Raw genomic sequence first — 26,541 nt, forward strand, 5'->3', positions numbered from 1 at the left:
TCCAAATCTCCTCCTCTTCAGGCAACTGTGTCTTTTGCAGAAGCCATTCTTCTCCTTCCTTTCCTTCTTTCATTAATAAGTTTTCTGGCATGTCAGTAGAGGAAGAGTTGTATGGCAGTTTCCGCTGCCATAATAGAAACTTTATGATGGCGGCAAGTGCCTGGGTCCCTGATTTTGTATCTGTTTCTCTTCGCACAGTATTGAATACATAGCAGAATCCAGTATAAAATTAGATTCACTAATTATGCTTTGTTTCATTTCCATTTTCTAAATCTGCTATCTATTGTTTAAGTAAGACAATACTTCCTTGTTATCATCATTGGTAAATGAGAGTGCTTGGAGAAAATGGTTAGAGGACAGAATAGCTCTATGAGTTAAACACCTGTTATCTGCTGGCCAATGTGTTAAGTACTTTATATAGTAATTTAATTCATTTCTTTAAAGCCCTTGTGACTTGATATTAGCCCATCCTACACAAAGAAATGGATGTCATAGAGTATAAGGAACTTATCTGGGGCTGTACAGTAAATTAATGGCAGTAGGGATATGAAGCACCCACCCCCATCCCTTTCTCATTCTGCACCTCCAGCTTAGAGTGAGTGCCTGGACCCTGCATGCATGACATTGAAACGTGATTGAGTGTTTACGTTCCCTGTCCCTTGCTCAGCAAGAAACAGAAGCCAAGTCTATCTGGCTCATATTTGTATCCACAATGTCTGACACACAATAGAATTCTAATAAATATTTGTTGAATAAATCAATGAGAATCCCAAAGACTATGCTCTAAACACTCTACCAAAAGAACTCTATGAATATCCTCATGTATTATGTATTTAATGTCCATCATCTTCAAATTTAGACCTTGGTATACAAAAATCTTCAAAGTTTAAAGAAACATCAGGAGAGCCAGACTATAAGTTCATAACCAGTCTTCATTTCCTGAGTTACTTCTCCTTTGATATCAATATCAAGCATTTATATCACTAACATAACAGGAATTTTGGCTTGGAATGGAGGGAGAAAACCACCACTGTAATTGTTGCCTTGTACATTCTTCCACCTCTCTGAATAACAGATTTTGTAAGGCATGCAACATGGCCACACCTAAGAGGTAGTGTATGCAATGGTTAACAATATTGTTCCACAAAGCTGGAGGCATCACACTACCCAACTTCAAACTTCAAACCAAATACTGTGGGAGCTAAACATTGAGTACACATGGACATAAAGACAGGAACAATAGACACTGGCGACTACTACAGAGGGGTGGGAGGGAGAGGGGTGTGGGTTGAAAAACTACCTATTGGGTGCTGTGCTTGCTATTTGGGTGATGGGATCTATACTCCAAACCTCATCATTATGCAATATACACATGTAACAAACATGTACATGCACCCTCTATATCTAAAATAAAAGTTGAAATTATAAAACATATAATATATATGTAATTCTAGAACTATATATTGTTATGTATTATATAATATAATATATAATATTAGATATGTATAATGTATTATAGTAATATAATATATTATATAGTATTATATATTATATATTGCATTATTATTACATAATATATAATGTATATGTTATATACATACATACATCTATATATATATAATTCTAGAATAAGAGAACCTAAATTCAAACCCTGGTTCTGCCAATTACCGGTCACATCACATTGAACACATTAGTTTATCTCCCCAAGCCTTAGATTTCCTGTTTGTAAAATGTAAATGAAAATAATACCTACTCGTAGAGTTATTAGATTAAATGAAATAATGCATGAAAACTAGCTAGAACAATGTTTGGTACATTGAAAACATTCAATGTCATCTACTAGTAGTAGCAGTAGTTGTAGCAGTAAAGTTTCATGCCCCAAATTCTCAGTTTTCTTTCCAGTCGTGGCAAGGACATCTTAGCGCACTGTGCCTACGCAGTTGCTATTCAGACTTCCAACTTTCATGGAGTAGGGAATGGTGCAGCCATATGAGCAAAAGATGCTGATGAAATGAATGAATCATGATTGCTTAATTTTGTGATTAGGTTGATTTATGACATCAGTCTGAAAAATAACTTTACAAAATTTTGTGTTTATTGCTTGCTGCAATATACGATTTCAGGCGACAGTTGCAGAAAAATCCTTTTACTCTGTTCTCAGGAAATGAGATTCATCACCACACAGATAGGAAGCCTGTAAATTGGTTATCCCTGGAAAGAAAAAATAGTATTTCATGCATCAAAAAAAATGAAATGTTAAAACATGGGTGATAGAAAGTCAAATGTTTGAAAAAACTATTAATGGTAACTGTGTTTTGCCCCTTGTAGATCCTGACCCACCTTCTGTTGAGGTCCAGGCCTCTCTTCACTGACACTGTATATAATTCCTATATCTATGCAACATTTTGTTGCTAAAGTTTGTGTTTCAAGTCTTACATAAGCCACAAAAGAGCAAGCATCTTTATACATCTTGGAAATCACAAACATCAGTTTTTGTTTATGTAAATGCTGTAGCAATACCCTTAGTTTGTATATCAATCATATCTCAGTAAAGCAATATTCTTAAAAGATTATTGGAAAGGGTCACTGAAGCCTGTCTGCCCACCTCAGTCCCCAGGGAGTTACCCCTCTTCTTTCTGTCAACATTCAGAGGTTCCATCATCTCTCCTTTGTGGTCAAGACAGCTGAATACCTTAGTAGGAAGGCAGAGGACTTAAGCGCCTCTTGGCTATCTAGAAAACTAGTTGAACAGCAAGAGAAGGGCTAGCACAAATGCAGCATTGCCACACTGTAAGGAGTGGCTGATACCCAGAAAAACACAGAAACAATATCAGAGTCTGTTAGCTACATGTCTATTTCTGGTTCATGTAGGGTGAACCAGAAATAGGCAATGAAGCGTGAGGGAGAAAAGGTAGGGAGACCAAATAAACCACAAATACATTTGACATTTGATTGAGGCAGAGGGTATTACCTTTGGTGCTTTTTACTTTACATATCTCCAGCAGCTGACTTCAGTTGCCAATTTTTGGACTCTGAGGTGAGGGATGGAAATAAAAACACATAGGAAGAAAAATTTAAGACACTAATTTAAATTTAGATAAGCATGTTTCCCTGAATTTTGAAGAAAATTAAATCATTCCCACATTGTATAGGGAAACAGTAAACATTCTTTCTTCTAGTGAAGAAATAGACACCAAACGGCTCTTTACAACTGCCAGTAAATTCATCCTTTCCTTTACATGGCACTAATGTACACACTCACTCAGATAAATGCTAGATATTGATTAATACCCTCTACTTAAAATTAAGTATATTTTTTAAACTAATAATATTTACCCCCAAAAAAATTTCCACAAACTGTCACTCAGAAAAGTAGATGGCTCACAACCAGAATGAATGATGCGTGTGAGTGTGTGTGCCTGTGAATTTACATGAATTGTGAGCTTGGAGTGGAGTGAGTGTTCCTAGAGACGAAATAGTGAGAAATAAAGTTGGAAAACAGTGAACAGGTATTTCCATGGAGCCATCCATTGGGGCTAACATTCACAGGTTGCTGAGGTTCACACCAGAGCAAATGGCTACAGACTACCTTCACTGGAGTGAGGGCAAGCAAGGGACATTTCTCCCTTTTCTCCCTGACTACCCTTACCCTCCACTCCCTCATTATTCTCAACTGCAGGATGTTAGTACAAGGCCTGGGAAAGTGAGAGAGCCATTCCTGAAAGATTTCACTTTCTAATGCCGTTCCTGCTCCACTCCATTTGGAGTTGCTTATGATTTCCTTTGCAAGTCGCTTTGATTCTGTCTTATTAAGTGGTTCAAAACCAAAAAATAAGAACCAAAGGTGTAATTCAGGAATAATTATTACTATCTTCATTTACAGATAGTTAACTGCCACTCAGTTTAAGTTGCATGACTCACAAGACTACCGGGGTTACAACCCAGGTCTTCCTGATAGCTTTATCTGTGCTAAGGAGACACTGCTCAAAGTGTATTTCAGAGATGTCTCCATATTAGTTGTGTAGCAATTGTGCTCTCAAATGTAGTCCTGGTAGACACTGCAGAGAGGAAGCAGAGTCCTACAGGGTTCTGTTTGGTTTTATTTGACCGGGAATACCAGTTGAATTTCAGTAGAAAAGAAATAAAACTACCTCTTCATTAAAGCAGACTTCAGGACTCTCTGCTTTGCAGCACTTCTCCACTGCATTTGTCAAATTTGTAAGCAAAGACTGCAGCTCCTCATCTGTGAGTTCATGCTTCAGCTTCACTACGTTGACAAGAAACCTGTAGCCAAAAGATGTCAAATGGAATTAATTAACGATTTCTTTCTGAAGCATCTCTACTCCAAAATGCTTGTTTCGAAATCATGTCTTGAGTCTCAGCTTGGGTGAGGGTAAAGAGTTGAAATATCCCACTTTGAATGGGCCTTCTGAAACTTTCCTATTAAATTTAGAGAATGGTTTCCACAGTAACATTCTTTGAAGGGTTTTGTCACACAAAAAATTATACAAAAAGTATTAACAAGGAGGAAGAGAAGGACGAAGAGAAGTTGGTTAAGGGGTACAAAAATACAGTTAGAAGTAATAAGTTCTAGTGTTCAATAGTACAGTAGGAAAATTATAGTTAACAGTAATTTATTGTATACTTCAAAGTAGCTAGAAGAGAAGAATTATAATGTTCCCAAAACAAAGAAAAGATAAATGTTTTAGATTACGGATATTCCAATTACCCGGACTTTATCATTACACGTTTATGCAGTTATCAAAATATCACATGTACCCCCAAAATATGTATAACTATTATATGTCAGTTAAAAAATGATGTCAAAGGAGCAATTTTTTAAAAATGAGCTATCACAACTAAGTGACAGCAGCCATAGACAATAGTAATTTCCTTAATTTCTAGTAACTTCTGGAATTCCAGTATTTCACTAACTTATAGAATTCCAAACTTCAGGTGGCAACCCATTGATGCCTTAAAAGTACATTTTAGAGTAAATTTTTAGAGTAATTATTTTAAGTAATAAAATTTTCATGCACCAAAGTGAAAAGGATAATGTAATAAGTCACATGTGCCCATCCTTAGATCTAAGAATTAACAAAAGTTTGCATTTTCTCACTTTCATTTTTAAAATGAAAACAGGATAGTTAAAAAGAATAAAATAGACCAGACTAGAATAGAATGGGCTGGAAAATACAAGAGTGAATTACACTGTGAATGTATGAATATTGCACATAATAAGAGTAAGTATTATTCTATCTAAAAATGAAAACATATATTAGGCCTTTATTATGCCAAGTATTATGGTATACATGACTACATCTGATCTTTCTAGAAAATTCATGTCCAAAACAACCTCCAGTTCCTCATATTTGGTAGCTGTATATTGTGTAGTCTCCACTACACATTAGGCAGACTCTGTCTGAATCCAGAAAACTAAGTTTAATTTATTGGCATTTTAAAGCATTTGTTGAGAAAACGAAAGTAAACTTCCTGTCCCTTTGGGCCTCTCCTTTGTAAACATTAAGTGATATTCTCTGGACATTCTCTCAAGGAAATGAAATTCATTATCAGTCAGCCTGTGAGCCTTTTGGCTGGCTGCTGTAACCTTTTAAAAGGTGATGTTAGACTTGGACACTCCGAGTCTCTTTCAAATGAAAAGACAAGCTAGATATGAACAAAGGCAAAAAAAAAAAAAGCGCTGGTATTTTTCCAAATAGAAGAGACTGGACAATTTGGTGGAAGGAACAGGATTGTGATATGAAAAACACATATCCACTACATAAACCTTCTCACTACTACATGGTGTGTCTGCAAACTGAAGAAAAACAGGAATGGAAGGGATTGTACCTGTCTGTCTTCCTCTGAAGCTCCTCATTCTGAGATTGACACATGTCTGCATGAAAGGTAAATAAATCTTGAGAGAAAGGTGGAGGCACATATGTTTTATCAGCTTTCAAACTCTCAAAGCAGGGCCTTCTGAAGGCAAAGTTTGTTTTACAACAATGGTCCACAGCAGGGTTGATAGTTCGATTTTCATTTACTCCACATAACTCTCCAAGAACTAAATCTACCTGTACCAACAAGAATTGCAACTCAGATATGATCTTAAAACTTGGATGGAATTTCTAAAAGTATGGTTAGATGAATAGTTAGATCGTTCTAAGATCACTGTTAACCTCACTCATAAAACACACGCACTCATGACATATCACTATGTACAAATAAAAGTAGAAAATGGGATCCTAAATGGCATTATGACCAAAATCCAAGCCATAACAATTTAGATGCCTACAAATTAATTTCTTGGTAACATATAAACAAACTTTCAATTGCAAACAGACAGCTGCAAACAGCCAACTGAAAGGGGCAATCAAACACTGTAATCCTTGGGTTTCTTCCCCTCCCAGAATCTCCCTCAAGGTACTCTCCACCCCAACCCTAAAGAGATGTATTCAATGCCCGGTTGCTGGATGAAGCAATTGGGCCAAGAGGAAGAATCTGTAACCTTACTTAAAATTATAAATTTTCCTGTATCTTTTTGAAACAATATTATGATTCCTAAATCATTTGTCCTAACAAATCCCTTCTACTATAATGAAGAAATAAGAAAGAGAATTTGAAGTACTCTCCAAAAATATTTAAGGCATTCTCTTTTACTTCTTAGGGTTTTCACAAAGTGAGCCAAAAGGAAAACTTGACAATTTATGCTTAACAATATTTAAAAAATGAAGAAAGTAATATAGATAATCACGGTAAATCAATGAGTGCAAATATTCTCTTTTTTAAAAAAAAAAAAAGAATAGTCTGGTACACAGGCCATGCTCACCAAATTATCAACACAGGCAAACTCTTCACTCAGTGTGCAGCAAGTAGTGAAAGCTGTCACCATTTTCTCACCAAGAGAGACCAGTTCTTCAGAGGAGAGCTGGGGAGCTATCTTCGTGAGTCTGATAAGGTACCTGAAAGAACATTTGTCTATTTGGTTCTGAACGAAAGCAGATACCCATTTTGCCTTGAATTATTGCTGAAGCCCAGACCCTTCAAGGCTAGGGACAACCAATATAGGTGCAACATAAACCTCAGCTCTCTTGTAAAATAGAGAAATATGTCTTCACTTCCTGTTTTCCTGCACCCTGCTTCCTATATCTATTTTAGCTTCTTTTCTAATTTCATGGATGTCTCAGAAACTCTTAGATTTACCTCCCTGTGTTATCTTTGAGTACAGAACCTCCTTGACAGCAAATACATTGGCTAGTATCTAAAATCCTGCTTAAAATCATTTGCATCATTATAAAATATTTTAAAGAGAAAATTTAATCAATATATGTTGTAAAAGGATAATCTGAGATGAAGGAAACTAAGATTTTTAACGAACTAAGTTTGAATTGTCAGCTAACACCAAATTGTAGAAATAGTAAAGTCAGATTTTTTTAACTGTGTCTTATTTTCATTTAAAGATGTTTAGTTTCAATAAATAATACATTAGCATGAGGCCAGGTGCAGAGGCTCACGCCTGTAATCTCAGCAATTCCCAAGGGTTGGATTGCTTGAGCTCAGAAGTTCAAGACCAGCCTGTGAAACATGGCAAAACCCCGTCTCTACCAAAAAATACAAACATCAGCCAGGCATGGTGGCTCGCGTCTGTAGCCCTAGCTATTTGGGAGGCTGACATGGGAAGATCACTTGAGTTGTGAGGCAGAGATTGCAGTGAGCTAGATCACACCACTGCACTCCAGCCTGGGTGACAGAGAGACCCTGTCACAAAAATATATAGCAATAATAATAATAACAACAATAATAATGATAATAAAATACATTGGCATAATAATTGAAAAAACCCAAACTATATATTATTCACACATGCTTACAAGAGCACTAAAAAACTAAATACTAAAGTGTTAAGCACATCCAGAGTAACTTCTATAAACTCAGTTAAGATAGCCTTAAGGCAAGGCAACGCAAACCATCTCTTCCCCAAAGAAACTGTAACGACCTGAAATACGCAATGTCCCACTTTCAAATAGGTGAGAATCCAGGGATTCTCGATTGGCAGTGAGAAAGTCAATGTCAAACAGAAACAAAGCATTAGAGAATCAGTGTCTCCAGAATCCTGTATTTCTTTTATTTTTAGCTTCACTGCTGGTAAAAGATTAATGTGACAGTTCAACAGGCATTCTTGACTTCAAAAAAAAAAATTCTTCCAAGAGTTTATGAACTGACCATAATTGAAAAACTTGAGAGGTAACTTTTTTACACTTTGAGGGATTATGTATTTAATTCTAGTGGCAAGCGTTAGTCCACTTGTGAAACAACCTACTGGTATGTCAAACCATCCTTCCCCAAATTCTGGAAATGTTTACATTCTTGTTGTATCATCTTAAGGCTTTTCTCAGTTGTCTCATTGAATTTGTCTTCCTGAAAATAAGAATAATCACGGTTACAAATATTTTATCTAAAATTTAACCATAAGCGTTACATCAATGTGTAGAATAGCATTTCTTATTTCTATGGTATTTTCAAACTCTCATTATTACACTAAATTCAGGACACTTTTTACATGTGTGTGCAAGAACTTAATTTTTTTAGTTACATATATAAAAATAAATTTCTTGCTAAATTTAAAATTCCAAATTTTTTATTATCATCTTGTACATATTTCAGAGTCTTCCAAATAACAAAATAGAATTTAAATTGTATGTTGACATAATGACATTCAATTCTCACTTTGAAGTGGCCAAAGCAGTTGTTATCTCCATTTTTAAATAAAGGCAACTGGCCTTGTGAAATTAAGTTACTTACCCAGAATGCCCTAGCTAGTAAGTGTTGTTACAGAACATTTTAAATCATGTTGCTCTTTATGATTTTTTCATTGTTTAGATTTGGAACTTAAAACCTCCAACAGTTTTCTTCAGATATTTGATGGACTATCTCTCACGTGGCATAAAATTGGACATCTTCTGAGTGGCCACCAGAGAGAGAACTAAACACCAGTGGATGGCTATTGTGGAGCAAATTGTATCTCCATGAAAAGAAAGAATTTTCTAGTGCTATGATTAATTTAAGGATCAGAAATAGACTACCTGATCAGGGACAGTTACAGAGCAGGGACCCAAGTCTTATTCCATTGCTCAAATTTGAATGGGTATAAACTGGTGTTTGTGGCAAGCGAAAAAAAAGTTTTGATAAAGCAAAAGTAGCACATATCAAAGGAATGATAAATAAATCAAAAATGTCAGATTATTAATTTCTATAATAAATAAGAAATACATATGAATTTTTATGGAAAACACTCATTTCAACAGGAAAATGGGTAGTAAACATGAACAGATTTTTCATAGAAAATGTGTTTTCATAGAAAATTTAACATCATTTAAAAATCAAATAAAGGTTTTTTAAAAACACAACCACTGTTATTTACATATAAATCTAGCAAAGTTAATTTCCAAGTGCAATGTTGGTAAAAGTGACATTGAAACTTTCTAGACAGTAACTCAACAATTTGTATCAAATGTTTTTTAAAAGTTCATATATATTTGACCCAATAATTTTCCTTCTGATAATCCATCCTAAGAAAAATGTCATAAATATTAATAAAGATAAGTGGAAGGAGATGTTCATTTCAGGGTCATTTACAAAATGAAAAACACCCTAAGTAAACATCCAAAATGTCAAACACACAGTAGGAAATCAGTTACATCAATTACATAATTATGGTGGGATACCATCATTTAAAGTCTGTTTAACGACATAAAAAGTTTTCTATACTAGACACAGGAAGAGTCAAGGACTAGCTTCCCTAGAGGGAACATAGCCCTTCTGACACTTGATGTTAGCCCCATGAGACTCATTTCAGGCTTCTGGCCTCTTGTGAGAAAATATATTTTGTTGGTTTAAGCCTCTCACTTTGTGGCAAATAGCAGGAAACCAAGGAAGCCCAATTTATAACAACAACAACAACAACAACAAAAAGTTTCCTATGATACCAAATAAAAAAACTGGTCCAAACATTTTCTAGAAATTATGCCAATTTTTAAAAATACACGTATATATACATATATGTACTGAAGATTGAATAAAAATGTTAATTATAGCTATTTCCTGGTGGGAGAATCAGAAAAGGGTTTTTTGTAACCTTTGGTGCTTTCCTAATAATCAACAACAATCAATCATTACTTTTGAAATCATAAAGAATCCAATATGGCTTAATAAAATACAGCATACTTTCCTAGTCATCTACAGCAATCATTACTTTTGAAATCATGTAATAGCCAATATGGCTTAATAAAATACAGAACACATAAATAAAAATGTAAATTTAAAATGTTTAATGGGAAGAATTTTTTGAATTAACACATTGGATTAGTAGTCCAAAACATTATGCATCAGCCAAATAGATGACATTGGCCTTCCCGATGATCTTAGGCTGAGTCTACAGTAGACTCAGATTAACCACTTACATTTTCTACCCCCTGGACTGGAGCAAAATTCTGATATCAATTTTTAAGTGTTTTATAGTTGTTCTGTTTTGATTTTCTGAACCTACAACGATGGAACCTACCGCATAACGGTAACAACCTGGAGGGTTTTCTGTGTTGCAGCAATTTCTCAGAAGATCTTTGTATATTTGAACAATTCTTAAAAGTCCTGGTATAGACAAGTCTGGATGTCTCCTTGAATATTCAAAAGTAAACCTGCAATGTGTAAAATTTTGTGTATTAGAAATTAGAGAAAGAGCAAAAAACCCAATTCCACTATTTTGTAATCCAGTCAGACCTAATGCTGCCTCTACTTTCAAAAGCTAATTTTCTCCTCTGGTTTGGTCACAGAGTAATTTAGCAGGACATTGTGGCTATAGAAGATCATTTTACAAAAGTTCTCTTCCATGGTACATTTTAGATTAACAATGTTTTTTGAGAAGAGAGAATTAGTAGAGTTATTTGGAACTAATTATTAGAATGATTTAATCCATAAAACATCGGAAAGAATATATTGTGAATATACTTTAAAAAATACATATTGCATAGAATTATGTTTGAAAATGCATTCGGATTTCCAACTTGGGATGCTGGGAATATGGCTTCCTTCCCACCCACAATGTGGTCTTCGTGACAGACAGGGAGCAAGCTTTGCCCATTACTCCATCCTGTCGCTTGTCAAATATGGGAGTGTTTACCCCTTCAGCTCCAAATCACCGGCAGTGGCTTCCAAATCCTCTGTCAAAGACTTCAAAAGCATAGGTGGGTGTGATTTGGGAAGAAAGAGAGGAACAAGGCTAACAGTTATTAAGCCCTTAGTAGGTGCTAGGCACTGGATCAAACTTTGGGCATAACAGATATAGATGTGCTTCCTGAACTTTATAAACACTTTCTCATTTCACTTCACTTAGTCCTCAAGATGCGAACTATTTTACAGCTGAAGAAACTAAATCACAGACTGGTTAAGCACCTTCCTATTAATGGCAGATATAAAATTTGACCCTAAGTCCGATTACTCCATTCCTTTTTTTAACCAAGCTAACTTTTCTCAAAACAGAGATGTCATTTCTAAGTACCTCAGCTGGGCTATTTATAGTCTTCATAAAAAAGAATCATCTATTCATTCACAGTAAGTTAAGATCTTTCATGTTTTGTAAGAGCAATACCTCACTAGTTTTTCATGACCAGGTAAGTCTTTTCATCCCCTCCCCCCCATTTTTTTCAGGGTTTGACCTTCTTGATTAATCTTGATTTTTCTGACACCATCTCTCCAGCTTCCATTTGCTTTTTCAATTCCATTTGTGAGATATATTCCCATATCCCATGGCAGTGGTGCTTAACTTTCAGAGAATCAGGGCTCCTCTTAATTAATATCTGATGTAAATCATGGACTTCTTCTCGGGGAGGAAACACACACACACACACACACCCCTAAAAACATGTCTCAAAATGCTGCGAAGAAAAATCCCTGGAAGCTACTCTAGACTGGAGAAGCCACTGAGGACCTGCCTGAAATGTTCACATGCAGAAAGATTCTACCTTAAAACAGTGAGGACTCTGACTTGGCATGCTCACTGTTACTCTATCATTTCTTCCCATGTTTCAAACACTTTTTAGTGTAATAGTGATGATTATAAAAATGGCTTTTATCTGTCAAACACATGTCAGATACAATCTATCATTTCGTTTAATTGAATTTGATTTAATATCCACAACCGTGAGAAGCCATAGAGGATAGTAGTTATAAGACCAGGAATTTGGAGCCACACTGCTTGCATTTGAATCCTGGCTGCACCACATGTGTGACTTTGGGTAAGTTACTTAACCTCTCTGTGCCTGCTTTATTACCTGAAAAATAAAGATTATAAAAGTATCCTAACCTCAGAGGGTTGTTTTGAAAATTTGGTTGGTTAGCAGATGAGAAGCACTTAAAATTTAGTAACTATTCAGTAAGCATTAGCTGTTGTTATGTCCGAGATTTCAAGCCAGATTCCCTTCCAGAGCTACAGGTTCACATACAAAATTATCTCTTGATAGTCCCAATTATTTATTCTACTGGCACCTCAAAGTCAATGTGCTCATTCTTAAACATATTATGTTTCTCACAAAACCTGCTGCTTTTTCACATTGAATGGGAAAACTACCTACCCAGTTATCCAAGTCCCAAACTGGGATTTTCTCCAAATGAAGTGTCTAAAAACTGAAAGTGATTTTTTCCTTCCTTATTCTTTCATGAAAACCATTCAGTGGCATCCCATTTCTTAGCATGCCTGCATGATCTGGCCCCACCTTCCTCTCACCGTGCTGGTCTCTCACTGCAGATGCCCTACTCACAGCAATATACACCAAACCTTATATACTTTAATTCATGCTTTACCTTCTCTATTTAGATTACCAAAATTTCTTCAAGTACTACTTCCCTATCAAGCCATTCCAGGGTCCCCATATACAACTGACCATTTCTTTTTCCGTTCCCCTGCATTACCTAGAACAGGATGCTATCAGAAATAAAAGAACATTTTTCACACTTATTTATCTATGTCTGTCTCTTCTCACTTTATACTCTCTATAGATGAAGGCTTCCTGGGGATAAACAAACAAACAAACAAACAACAACAACAAAAAAAACCAGTGAAGTCCTTGGATTATATTACATTACTAATAAACTTCAAATTAATATATATATATATATATATGTGTTTTAGACAGTCTCACTCTGTCACCCAGGCTGGAGTGCAGAGTGCAGTGGCGTGATCTCGGCTCACAGCAGCCTCTGCCTCCCAGGTTCAAGCAATTCTCTGCCTCAGCCTCCCGAGTAGCTGGGATTACAGATGAATTAGTATTCTTATATGAATTTTATATATGACCAAAGAAAAGCTCAGAAAGATTAACTTCTCCCAGCGACTCAACCAGAACTGAAATACAGTCCCTGTGGCTCCAAGTTCACTAGTCTTCCCCTTAAGCGTTGTAGGTGGCATAGTATAGCAGTTAAGCCCGCAACTTGTTAGGCCAGGCTTCCTGGAGTCCAGTTCTTATTCTGTCACTTTTTGGTTGTGCATCTGAACAATTCACTTCATTGTATCTCAGCTTGCTCATTTGAAAAACTGGGAGAAATTGTACTTATTTTACATGATTGCTGTAAGAATTAAAATAGTTAATCTGTATGAGGTATATAGTGCCATGCCTGGCACATATTAACTGCTCAACAAACGCTAGCCATTATTTTAATAATACAGCTGTTTTTTCTTAAAATTACCTGAAAACTATAGTCTATACACATGATTTTTTAAAAATTATATGATACCTAGTGAAATAAATGGTACCATGTCCTTCCACCTAAATTAGCAGCATAAGTCAAATCTTACAAGTTTCTTTCTGTTTTCCTTATAAATTCAATAAAGAGTTATATTACTTCGCAAAGAAGGTGTCTGGGTCAGCATCTCGTTCTTGACACACATTTTCACTGTCAGTAAATTTTGCTTCTCTTAGAGATAAATCCTTTGGTCTATCATCTTTATTTGAGTTAATTATGCACTGGCCACGCTCTGGTATTTTCTTTTCACAGCACTCTTTGATTTTGCTGGAGATAGAATCTTGTTTTGAACAAATATGGTTCATAACCTTGCTCTGTACCAAATAAGAATGAGAGATTATTTTACTTTCAAAATTTCTTCAAGGCTGGGTTTTCTTCCATTATGGAATGATGGCATGCAAAACCAGTCATGATCACAGCATCTGGAATCACTTCATCAGTTAATTTGATAGATAATATTTATTTAAATTAAATTTTGGATTTACTTAATGCACATGAAGGTTTACATTGAAACTTCTCAGGATTTAAGATGATATAATTATTTAAAAATAGGCTCTACTATAGGTTCACATCCATTATTAAGCATTAGTCTTTTAAATAACCTTCCTACACTGATATATTGACATCTTATATTCTAAATGTTGTTTCTTTTCCATAAGAGTCCACCTGTGCTTTCAGTGGAGGCCACCAAAGATGTGTTACTATAATACCTATAATCCTGGTCTTCCCTTGTGGCCAAGCACATGGCAAAAACTCAGTAAATATTTGATAAGTGAATGAAAGAATGACAAGCGAATGAACTGCAGCAACTACCAGAAGACGATTCATCAAATATAAGAAACTATTCCACTCATGGTATCATTTTCTAACGGATATCATTTTCTAATGGATATCATTCATTTGAAACTGTTCAGGTTAGCAAATACGGCTCAAATAGAAAACTTTACTGTGTCCCCATCCCTACCCTTTGCCCCAGTTCTAACCTCTACATAAGAGTTGGGAATTAGAGAGGGGGTGGGGTTATCTTATTTACACATTAGTTGAATAATTTTAAAAAGCTGATCTGGGCCCTTCCAGACTCTCAAATGAGACTGCACAGTATTTCCACTCTCTGTTGCGTTCCCTCTTGAATTATGTTGAGTTACAGCAACACACTAGACTATTTCAGGCCTTTATGACTTTACTCAAGCTGTTTCCACTGACTGGAATCTTCTGGTGAACATGGAGGATAAGGAATAAGATGAAGCTCAGAACTGAGGTAAAAAATAAAATGGGCATTGGCACCACGTTTCCAACAAACCACACAGAACCAGGAAGCCAATCTTCAAAAAGACATTTACATCTCATGTAATGCCATCATTGTTCTAGGCAAAGTATCTCTTATTATCTGAGAAGTTACTTCTATTTTCAGTTAACTGTAATTCAGTTCCTCTTATTTCTCCAGAAAGACATTAAAAAGAAGGAAATTTGAGACATAATCCCTTAATCTCAGTCTCAAATTTTACAGAAAACCTATAATTATATCCGAATTCAGTATCTTAGATTTCACATTATAAAACCTACATCACCATGAACAATCAAGCAATACAAAAATAAAACACAAAAGAGATTGCTTTAACTTGGGTACAGTTAGGAACAAAAATAATTATTGGGAACATTTGTTGTCCATTGCTTGAAATAAACATTTCTCAATACCCTAAAATTCAAGTTATTGAATTGACATGCTATCATCACTGTGAGCCTAAAAGTCTAATCTTTTTCTTTCTTTCTTTCTTTCTTTCTTTCTCTCTCTTTCTTTCTTTCTTTCTTTCTTTTTTTCTTTCTTTCTTTTTTCTTTTCTTTCTTTCCTTCTTTCCTTCTTTTTTCTTTCTTTCTTTCCTTCTTTCTTCTTTTTCTTTCTTTCTTCTTTTTCTTTCTTTCCTTCTTTCCTTCTTTTTTCTTTCTTTCTTTCCTTCTTTCCTTCTTTTTTCTTTCTTTCTTTTTCTTTCTTTGTTTCTTTTTTTTTTAAAATGAGGTCTCATTCTATTGCCAAGGGTGTTGGGATTATAGCTCACTGTACTGTATTCTCGGACTCCTGACTCAAGCAAGCCTCCCTCCTTAGCTTCCTGAGTCCTGGGTGGCTGCAATTACAGGTGCAAGCTATCATACTCAGGTTTTTTTTTTAATAAAATTATATTACTTTTGAATGCATGAACAATTTTTTTTCACTTTAAGTTCCAGGATACATGTACAGATGTTCAGAATGTGCAGGCTTGTTACATAGGTATACGTGTGCCATGGTGGTTTGCTGCACTTAGCAACTCGTCACCTAGGTTTGAAGCCCCCCATGCATGAGCTATTTTGATGCTCTCCCTTCACCACCCAACCTCAACCCAACATGCCCCGGTGTGTGTTGGTCCCCTCCCTTTGTCCATGTGTTCTCATTGTTCAACTCCCACTTATGAGTGAGAACAGAATGCATGAACAATTCAAACTATACCAACAATATTCGTACCAATACTTTTCCTTGGAAATTCACTTTAAAGGTTTCCAGAGGCTGGGGATTGGGGAAATGTTGGTTAAAGGACACAAAATTTCATTTAGACAGAAGGAATACATTCAAGAGATCTCTTGTACATCATAGTGACTCAATGATGACTTCATACCACTATATTCAGTACTTTAAAATTGCTAAGATTTGGAGTATTCTCACCACAAAAAAAAGTAAGTGAGGTAATGCATATCTTAAATAGTTGGATTTAGACATTCTACAATGTGTGTGTATGTATACATTAATATAGATACATATATATTGTGATATATATAGTACACACACATATATATATCATGTATACCATGAGAATATACAATTTTTAATTGTCAGTTAAAGGCAGGAAAGGAAAGGGAAAGTGGAAGGAAAGGAAAGGAGAAAAGGAGGGGACAGGAAAAGGGAAGAAAGAAGGTAGAAAAAGGGAACCGAAAGAGAAAGGGAAAAGTTAAATTAATGTATCCGCTTATTTGGAAAGACTATACCTGAATAGCCTAAGGAAGCTCAGGGAAATCAGCTCTTAAAAACATAATGATAACTAGTCATTTCTTGAACTTTACTATTTGTTTCTAACCTATCTAAAAGAGGATTTATAATGTAAGAGAAAACTTCAATCTGGACTAAATGAACTTTGAAAAATTTGAAATTCCTGAAGTTTTACATCAAGACATTTAGCCATACAATATACAATCTGCTGAGTAATCTTTAAAAATTCCAAATATAAAAAATCCCAAAGGTTTATTTATAAAAAAATTTATATTTCATTTTATGTTGTCATTCAAAAGTGAAATCATATTCTGATTTCATTGGGGCAAAGTAACCACACATCAGGGCAACTTGAAAATAAAAAAAGATAGTTGCCAAAAATTATCATTTTAACTTGGTTTTAGAGAATATTTACCGTATCACGGATGCACTGCACAACATCCCCTTCACAGCATCCATCATAGTTGGAAGAAATATCTTCTATGAGAGAAATAAGCTCCTTAAATTCAATCTTGGGGAATTTTTGACTGAGTACCGCAATATATCTGGAAACAGAATTGATAAACCACAAAAATAATTTGAACAGCAAGTAGAACAAGTGGGAGTAATTTGCTAATATGATATGAATAGCTCCAAAAAGTATTGCCACCATTGTTGTTGTTGTTGTTATTTTTATAGAAGTCATTATCAAATAGTTGGTGCACAGCCCACATGATCACTTTGAAAATCTTAGAGTGATATTTTAAGAACCCCAAAGTCCTGGATGTGAGCAAAAAAAAACTGAGAGGTGTGCTATCTTCCATAATTATTATAGCAAGACATGCTGCGTAAGGCCACCACTTCCTATTGTGAGTTCATGGCAGGCATAGATTATTCATGACAGAACTCTTTCCTGCTGATCCACTTGAAATCTCAAAATTTTTCTCAAGACATTGCCTTAGCCCCCATTACTAGTTGATTAGGGTAAGCACTAGAGATAAAATTTATCTTTGTAAGGCTGTCTCCTCATTGTTAAAGTCAAAGACCAAGGGATGAATTATTTCTAAAGTACTTGTGGGTTTTAAAACCCTGGTTTGAAACTCCCAGACCAGTTCAGATTCCCAATTAGCCTAAATATGTCTCAGATACAGCCACCATTCTCTTTTGGGTCTCTCCACCTCCCAAAACTTTTCTCATCTCGACCTAATGTCCTGGTCCTGAGCTATCCAAATAGGCTCAGACTCACCCCAAAGGCCCTGGGTACAAATGCAAGCAGAGACAAGATATATAGTATAAAACTCACATAAAGTGTACAACTTTGGTTCCAAATTTCAAAAGTGCCCCACAGACATGTTTTTGATAAGAAGAAAATGATTTTAAATATTGTATGACAGGTATTGCCTGAAGAAGAAAGAGAAAATTCTTTTGAAACAATAGCAAAATCTCACTATTCCCTTATTTTTTAGTCACATTTCATTCAAACTATTACAAAATTTGTTCAGAGACAGAAAATCTACAGGATTTTTGTTTCAGTAAACACATTATTAAAAGAAATATGCACTTATGGCACATCACAAAGGTAGGACCAGTCTTCCTGATGATTAATTGCACTTGGTAAAAAGGTGCATAGTGCTGCCTTGGTGGGTCAGCATGCTGTGAGCTTGGCCATCTCTATTGAGATTATTCCATGTTATTTGTAGTCAACAGACTACAAATTGTCAAAGATAAAAGATAAAATGTTATCCTTCACCCTCGACATTCACTCACGAAGGCTTCCTTCCAATTTACAAAGAAAGCAAAGCCAATAGAGAGAACCTGGAAATGACTGACTGTCTTTAGGGAGTCTCAGGTAAAAAGAATATTTAGATCAGAACCTGGTGACCAATGGTTTGAAAATCACTGAATATGACAAGAGAACATCATATATGGTAAGCAAGCCTTTTGCTATAATATAAGTCAGGGTCTGGATCTGTGGTATTGAGTGATTTCTTATCCTCTTCATGAAACAAATGCTATACCCACCCTTGTTTGAAAGCAGTTGACTTTGTTCTGTTCTTCACAACATGATTTAGCCACCTCCTCAAAATGAGCAGCAACAATTAGAAGTGTAGGAGCGAAGACAAATGGGTTCCTTCTGGCAACTTCATATAGAAAACTATTAAAAAAATGAAAAAGAGAGAGAAGCGGGGCAAGGGAAGAAACAGGAAAGCAATGAATGTAGACAAGGGAAGTGAAGGGAGGGTAAGATGAGAAGGAAAAGAAAAAACAGAAAGAGATAAGAAGAGCAAGTTGTAAAACAAGGTAGAAGGAAGAAAGGTTTCCAGTTATAGAAAACTTCAATATAAGGCAGCATTATCCAGTTCCCGATAAGAGTCCTTTGAAGTCCTTACTGAAGTTGCTAACTCCAAAGTAGGAATGATGATTGCAATTCTAATCCCAAACACTGAGCTGTGGCTATTCTCCTTCCATCCACATGCTACCAGCTGGTCAGCAGTTCTCTCTTCCATATTCAAAGAACAGCTATCTATACACACTCTATCTGAGATTCAGGGGTCCTGTTTACTTTTGTTCAGATAAATTTGTGATTTAGATTTAGATTTCAAGGAGCATACCAACCTTCCAGAAAAAGTCTCTGCTTCTGCAATGACTGCACTATACTAAAAACAAATGTTTTGCTAAACATCCCATAATTGAATGTCTGCCTGAGGTGAAAACTGCAACTTCCCCTTGGGAAGAGTCTATTATTTCCTCCACTGTGCATCCTACCAATTTAACACCAGGCACACACCTCTCCTCTAGGACTTGCCAATTAGAAGATACAATTCATTAATATAAGGGTCTTGTAAGCAGGGTCCATATCTTGATGATAGTTATATCCTAAACAATGAGCACAGTATCTGACACAGTATGTTTTGAATTAATGAAACAATCAATCAATAAATTAATGAACCCAGCCATATTTATCTGAGATAGGTATTAGATTCATCCTAAGACTAATTCTTCAATTGGATCATTTTTTACTAAGATTAAACTTACTGATTTAGAAGGGATTCTCTGTTACTTTTATAAGACTGGCATTTCTCTTCAGGATCCAGGGTAGGGAAAGGAGGCAGAAATCCCACATCAGCTTTCTTGTTATAGAAGAAACAGCGTCTTCTTTCATCGCCAACCTTACTGCAGCAGTGTGAAAAATTATGCTTTTGTGGCAACCCCTCCATAGCACATATTTTTTCCTGTAAAACATTATTCTATACAACAGAGAAGAAAAGGACAATTTTTAGTCATGGTAAAGTAAAGCTTCTGTACTCGCTAAGAAACCGCAATGAATAATTTTCCCACCATTACCAACAGAGCTCCTTCTCTTTCTCCTGCTCCTCTCCTGCCCCTTCCCCTTGCCTTCCCCTTTCTCCTCCCACTCCTCCTCTTTTTCTTCTTCTTCTTCTTCTTCTTCTTCTTCTTCTTCTTCTTCTTCTTCTTCCTCTTCTCCTCTCCTCTCCTTTCTTCTTCTCCTCCTCCTCCTCCCCTTCTTCTTCTTCTCCTCCTCCTCCTCCCCTTCTTCTTCTTCTTCTTCTTCTTCCTCTTCTCCTCTCCTCTCCTTTCTTCTTCTCCTTCCCCCCACCTCCTCCTCCTCCTCCTCCTCCTCCCCTTCTTCTTCTTCTTCTTCTTCTTCCTCTTCTCCTCTCCTCTCCTTTCTTCTTCTCCTTCTCCCCCACCTCCTCCTCCTCCTCCTCCTCCCCTTCTTCTTCTTCTTCTTCTTCTCTTCTTCTTCTTCTTCTTCTTCTTCTTCTTCTTTTCTTCTTCTTCTTTTCTTCTTCTTCTCCTTTTCCTTCTTCTTTGGAATGGGTCTTGATATGTTGTGCAGGCTAGATTTGAACTCCTGGGCTCAAGTGATCCTCCAGCCAAAGTGTCCTAAATAGCTGGGACTACAGGTCTGCCAAATCAAAGTATCTTTACCCAAACCCTTGACAACCATCCTGCACTTTCAGAATCTTTGTCCCTCTATCTATCAAAAGACATTTTAACCTCTTACTCTTCCCTTGCTGCCTACATTTCCCTTCCACCAGGATTTTCTACTCATCTCCCAAGGCAATGACATGCTGGTATGTTAATGTATTGTAGAGTGTTTAGAAGTGGTGTTTAGCAGTAGTTTTTTGGAGATGCAGATGGTGACTCTTCTTGGAGGAGGCCCAGAAAAGGAATGTCACAATAGAATACATATTAAGAGAGGCAGCTAAGAAGGGTACCTATGTACTTTCATATGAATTTTCAGGCTATGGCTTCCTCCTCTGCCTGGATATATAGGGCATACTGTATACATACTGCAAATAAACAGCAAACTCCTTCTGTGTATCAAGATACAGAATTATTATCTTTCCCGAGGAAAGTACCCTGTTCTAAACACCAAAATTAAGCAAAATGAAAATGCTGTGCACAGAACATCTTTCATTTCATATTTTCAAGCCAGAGATTATCGCAGTGTTGGGCAAATAATCTTGTGTGTTTAAGAAACACAAGCAATTGGCTGGGCATGGTGGCTCATGCCAGCAATCCCAATACTTTGGGAGGCCAAGGTGGGAGGATCACTTGGGGTCAGGAGTTTGAGACCAGCCTGGAAACGTGCAAAACCCCGTGTCTACTAAAAATACAAAAAAAAAAATTAGTTGGGCTTGGTAGTGCATGCCTGTGATCAGCTACTTGGGAGGCTGGGGCATGAGAATTGCTTGAACCAGGAGGCAGAAGTTGCAGTGAGCCAAGATTACCCCACTGCACTCCAGTCTGGGTGACAGAGTGAGGCTCTGTCTCAAAAAAAAAGAGGAAGAAGAAGAGGAAGAGGAAGAGGAAGGAGGAGGAGGAGGAGGAGGAGGAGGAGGAGGAGGAGGAGAAAGAAAAGAAAAAAGGAAAAGTAACACAGGCAATTTACTTACAGGTAATTTTGAACAGTCTGGGAGCGTCTTGTCAGCCTTACATCTGTCTTTGTATTCTACCATGTCTTTCACTAGTTTTTCCATTTCTTCAAAGGTCGCTTCCTGAACATACTGAGCAAATGCAATGATGGTGCTGCAAGAGTTCACATGGGGTATACAAAGATCAGTTGCAGAGCTTCCATGTATGGCCAAAAAAAGTCACAGGAACATCCTGACTGGCCTCAGGAAGTTATCTACTGTAATGGCTATAAATTTTACAACTTCAGGCTTTGCCTGAATTTTATAATTAAATTTGTCTTCTTGGATATGGTTTCTGTTTAGTTACATTACTTTTGAGAAGCATTAACATTTCCAAAATATATCATTATTTTGAAAATCATCATCAAAAAGTACTTAGCAAAACTCACATGTATTCAACATTCTCTTCTATAAATTTTTGAGTGCTGTTGAAGTTATCTGAAAAGCAAGAATAGGGTATTACATAACATGGTTTTCTAACATTTTTCAAATAAAAACTATACATGACATTTAAATGTATAAAATACAAAATAGACCACTGATGACAGGAGATAATTTTGCATATTTAACAAGAAACAAGTAAGTCATATGAACAAAATAAGAAACCTTTATTGTGTTCAAGAAATATTTACTAAATTGAATTGATCTAAATAAATCTTAATCTGACTAGACTTTAAATTTGCCATTGACGGCTCCCCAGATAGAAATGTCAAATACATTATCATGTTAAATGTCTATCATTTATGACTAGAGAAGTGATAAGAAGATTAACTAATGGGTGATACAATGCCATAACAGAGCCTGATGAGAGATGTTGTAGCATGCTGGCGGTCAGCATAGTTTATAGCACTAATCCGTCATAGCTATGTAGGTTATCTCCAGATCCACCTAAAATTATGGATTCCCTCCCAATGAGTATATGCTAATTGGAGCATATTTATGTTTGTTCACATAAACTATATTTATTTTTTGCAAAGTGTTGCGCTGGACCCTATGAAACAATTAACAATGACTAAAATATCTCCCCTTGACATTAGGTTCCTAAGCAAAGTTACTTGTGCATGTGACAATAATCTAATTTAGAATGTGATTAATTTGGGACTGTTTTATGAATCCTGGGTGAGAAAGAAAGAAATAAAAGGATTATAGGAGGAGTGACATATGAGTTGAACATCAGTAAATGTAAGAGATTGGAATAACAGAAAAATGAAAAACCCTGTCTGTCTGTGTGGAGAGAGAATGATGTGAATAAAAGCATTAAGGTAAGAAATGTTGAGAAGTACTTAGGGAAAGTCAATCTGTTTTGATGAGAAAGTGGGTCACAAAGATAAATAATGGGACCTAGGATAGAAAGGACCTGGGTGCAGATTTTAGGAGTCTTGCATATAAAGCTGAGGAGTGTGGGCTTCATTTGGAAGACGTGGAAAATGTTTATATAGGATAGTAATCTGATCATTTCTATACACTAATAAATACAAGTCAGGTAGTGGTATATCTAATGTCATGGAATTTTCCACAGTGCCTGACAAATAGAAAAGGTAAGAAAGAACTATTTGTCAAATAAATGGGCAAAAGAAGGGTGGATGAGACAAAGTAAGAAGGCCATAGGAGACTTTGCAACTGTCACACTGAGAAATCAACAAGATCGAAATTTTGGTAGGAGTAAGGGAAATGAAAAGGAAAATATAGATACAAAAGATATTAAAGAGGCAAAAAGTCAAGATTTTGAAACAGGTTGTTACAAAGGAAAAGGAGCAGGAAAACTCAAAAATGACCACTCTTCAAGCCTGTCTCACTAGCTGGTATTGTAGGGGCATATCAAATTGAGAAAGACGCAACCCATGCCTTCAGGGCCACTGCCAAGCTTAAGGCATGTTTGTTCAAGTCAAAGAAAAGAGCTCCTTCTAGGCCAAAAGGACTAGAAAAAGACACCTCCTCTAGACAGATGAGGTTCAAAATATTTCCCCTTTGGATGGAAGAAATATAAAAAGTCATCCTTTCCTCCAAACTGAGATGGCCTTGGCCAGGCTCAGGAGGGATGTTCAAACTGTACATTTGAATGAGGAAGTAGATTCTGCATTCCCTAAAGATATAGTTGGGAAATATGATGGACAACCGAAGGTTCCAGAAAAATCCCAGTTCACATCTATTGTTCCACTGTTACCATAAACTATACATATTTGCAAAAAATACCATTATTAAAATCCAAATGTGTCTCCCAGCAACACTTTCTGTCCTGTCATAGACTGCTGATTATTTTTCAGATGTGACAACAGTTTCTTCATATTGACTTGGTAATATAAAAATTACCATCAAAATAAAAATTCTGAAAAGGTTAGTTTTGGATAACTGGTTAGTGTATGTAAATTAGTGAGAGGGTGAAAAAAGCAAGTAAAGAATTAACTTGAAAGAAAACAAAATTTTAAAAATAGACATCCTAACTGGTCATTCTTTAGCTGATATACAAATAAATTTCTTACCTACATCCTGAGGTTGTGTGGGCAGAGTTAGGGATTCAGTCAAAAAACACAATAAAAAAATAAAACCTGTAAGTTTTAATTGTTTCATCTTTCTAGAAACCACATTTACAAAAGAAAGTAATGTTGTTGAGGAAAATCAAGTTTTTATATTATTCTTTCACATTACCAGTAAAAAAGTAACCTATTTAATCTATTTCTGAAATACTGAATATTTGATTTTTTTGATCACTCTGCAGAATTTCCTGCTAATTATTAACCAGAAAAAAATTACCTTTGTGTTTCACTGGAAAAAATCTACTGAGTTGGAACAAAAGTCCACAGGCTAAGTGTACACAATACCTAACCAAATAGACAACCAAAAAAAAAACTTAAAATACTGCAAATGTTAAAGGAACAAAGGGCCAGAATAGATACAATCCAGCAATCTATCTTATGCATATATATCCAAAGGAAGTGAAGTCAGTATCTCAAAGATATAAATATATACCACTACTATGTATTCACAAAAATTAAAAATAAAAAATTAAGAAGATATACCTGCACTCCCATATTTATTACATTATTCACAATAGCCAAAATATGAAAACAGCCTGTCAGTGTATAAATAAATAAATCTCTCACACACACAGACACACACACACACACAAAATGGAATACTATTTAATCTTTAAAAAGAAGGAAATTCTGCCATATGAAAAAATGTGTATGAACCTGGAGAACATCATGTTAAGTGAAATAAATCAGACACAGAAAGAAAAGCACTGCATAATCCTTCTTATATGTGGAACCCAAAAAACTCAAACTAGAAACAGCATACAATGGTGGTTATCAAGGGCAGGAGGTGGAGGAAATGGGGAGATGCTTGTCAAAGGGTGCAAAGTTTCAATTACGTAGAATGAGTAAGTTCAAATGCAGCACATGGACTACAGCTAATAATACTCTATTGTATGCTTAGAATTTGCTAAGAGACTAGGTCTTAAGAATTCACACTGTCTTAAAAGAAAAAAAAAAATAGGTAACTGACTGTGCATGGTGGCTCACACCTGTGATGCCAGCTCTTTGGGAAGCTGAGGCAGGTGGATCTCTTGAGGCCAGGAGTTCAAGACCAACCTGGACCAACATGGCAAAACCCTGTCTCTACAAAAAGCAGCTGGGAGTGGTGGCATGTGCCTATAATCCCAGCTACTCAGGTGGCTGAGGCACGAGAATCACTTAAACATGGGAGGCAGAGGTTGCAGTGAGCCGAGATCGCACACTTCACTCCAGCCTGGGGGACAGAGCAAGATTCCATCTCAAAAATAAATTAATAAATAAAGTATGTCAAAAGATGGATATGTTGATTAGCTTGGCTGTAGTACTCAAGTCACTATGTATATATATTCAAAACACCACGTTGCATGCCTTAAATATACATTTTTTATTAATTTTTTTTTTTTTTGAGACAGAGTCACACTCTGTCGCCCAGGTTGGAGTGCAGTGGTGTGATTGCGGCTCACTGCAACCTCTGCCTCCCGAGTCCAAGCGATTCTCCTACTTCAGCCTCCTGAGTAGCTGGGATTACAGGTGCGCACCAGCACGCCAGGCTATTTTTTGTATTTTTAGTACAGACGGGGTTTGACCATGTTAGCCAGGATGGTCTTGATCTCCTGACCTTGTGATCCACCCACCTCAGCCTCCCAAAGTGCTGGGATTATAGCCATGAGCCACCACACTCGGCCTTTAAAGTAAAAAGAGTTTTTTAAAAGCAATGGAAGCTTATGAGAACTTGATAATTAAAATAAATAATTACTGGAATATATTATAACACATTAATTTTTTAAAATTCATGAACCTATACCAATACAAAATTAAAAATAAAAAATTAAGAAGATATACCTGCACTCCCATATTTATTACATTATTCACAATAGCCAAAATATGAAAACAGCCTGTCAGTGTATAATAAATAAATCTCTCACACACACAGACACACACACACACACAAAATGGAATACTATTTAATCTTTAAAAAGAAGGAAATTCTGCCATATGAAAAAATGTGTATGAACCTGGAGAACATCATGTTAAGTGAAATAAATCAGACACAGAAAGAAAAGCACTGCATAATCCTTCTTATATGTGGAACCCAAAAAACTCAAACTAGAAACAGCATACAATGGTGGTTATCAAGGGCAGGAGGTGGAGGAAATGGGGAGATGCTTGTCAAAGGGTGCAAAGTTTCAATTACGTAGAATGAGTAAGTTCAAATGCAGCACATGGACTACAGCTAATAATACTCTATTGTATGCTTAGAATTTGCTAAGAGACTAGGTCTTAAGAATTCACACTGTCTTAA

At 36.1% G+C, this 26,541-nt stretch overlaps 1 protein-coding gene across 2 annotated transcripts; it reads right to left on the bottom strand.

The window, feature by feature from the left end:
* Positions 1-2,073: 2,073 nt before the first annotated feature.
* On the bottom strand, positions 2,074-24,383 carry AFM (afamin). Of its 2 annotated transcripts, XM_033214464.1 has the most exons (15): positions 24,207-24,382; positions 22,116-22,164; positions 21,709-21,841; positions 19,820-20,031; positions 18,806-18,938; positions 18,087-18,184; positions 17,220-17,349; positions 13,891-14,105; positions 10,562-10,694; positions 8,321-8,418; positions 6,830-6,962; positions 5,851-6,074; positions 4,152-4,284; positions 2,972-3,032; positions 2,074-2,211 (listed from the first exon to the last, which is right to left on the bottom strand). In XM_033214464.1, the coding sequence occupies exons 1-14, from the start codon at positions 24,292-24,294 to the stop codon at positions 3,012-3,014; spliced, it is 1,800 nt and encodes a 599-aa protein (XP_033070355.1). In that variant the 5' UTR covers positions 24,295-24,382; the 3' UTR covers positions 2,074-2,211; positions 2,972-3,011. The 2 variants fall into 2 exon arrangements, with proteins under 2 accessions (XP_033070355.1, XP_033070356.1); XM_033214465.1 differs by lacking the exons at positions 2,074-2,211; positions 2,972-3,032 and having other exon boundaries at positions 5,851-5,896; positions 24,207-24,383.
* Between the last annotated feature and the right edge of the window lie 2,158 nt (positions 24,384-26,541).

This window comes from Trachypithecus francoisi, unplaced genomic scaffold (assembly GCF_009764315.1).
Source record: "Trachypithecus francoisi isolate TF-2019V2 unplaced genomic scaffold, Tfra_2.0 Lachesis_group1, whole genome shotgun sequence".
Classification (NCBI taxonomy): Eukaryota; Metazoa; Chordata; class Mammalia; order Primates; family Cercopithecidae; genus Trachypithecus; species Trachypithecus francoisi.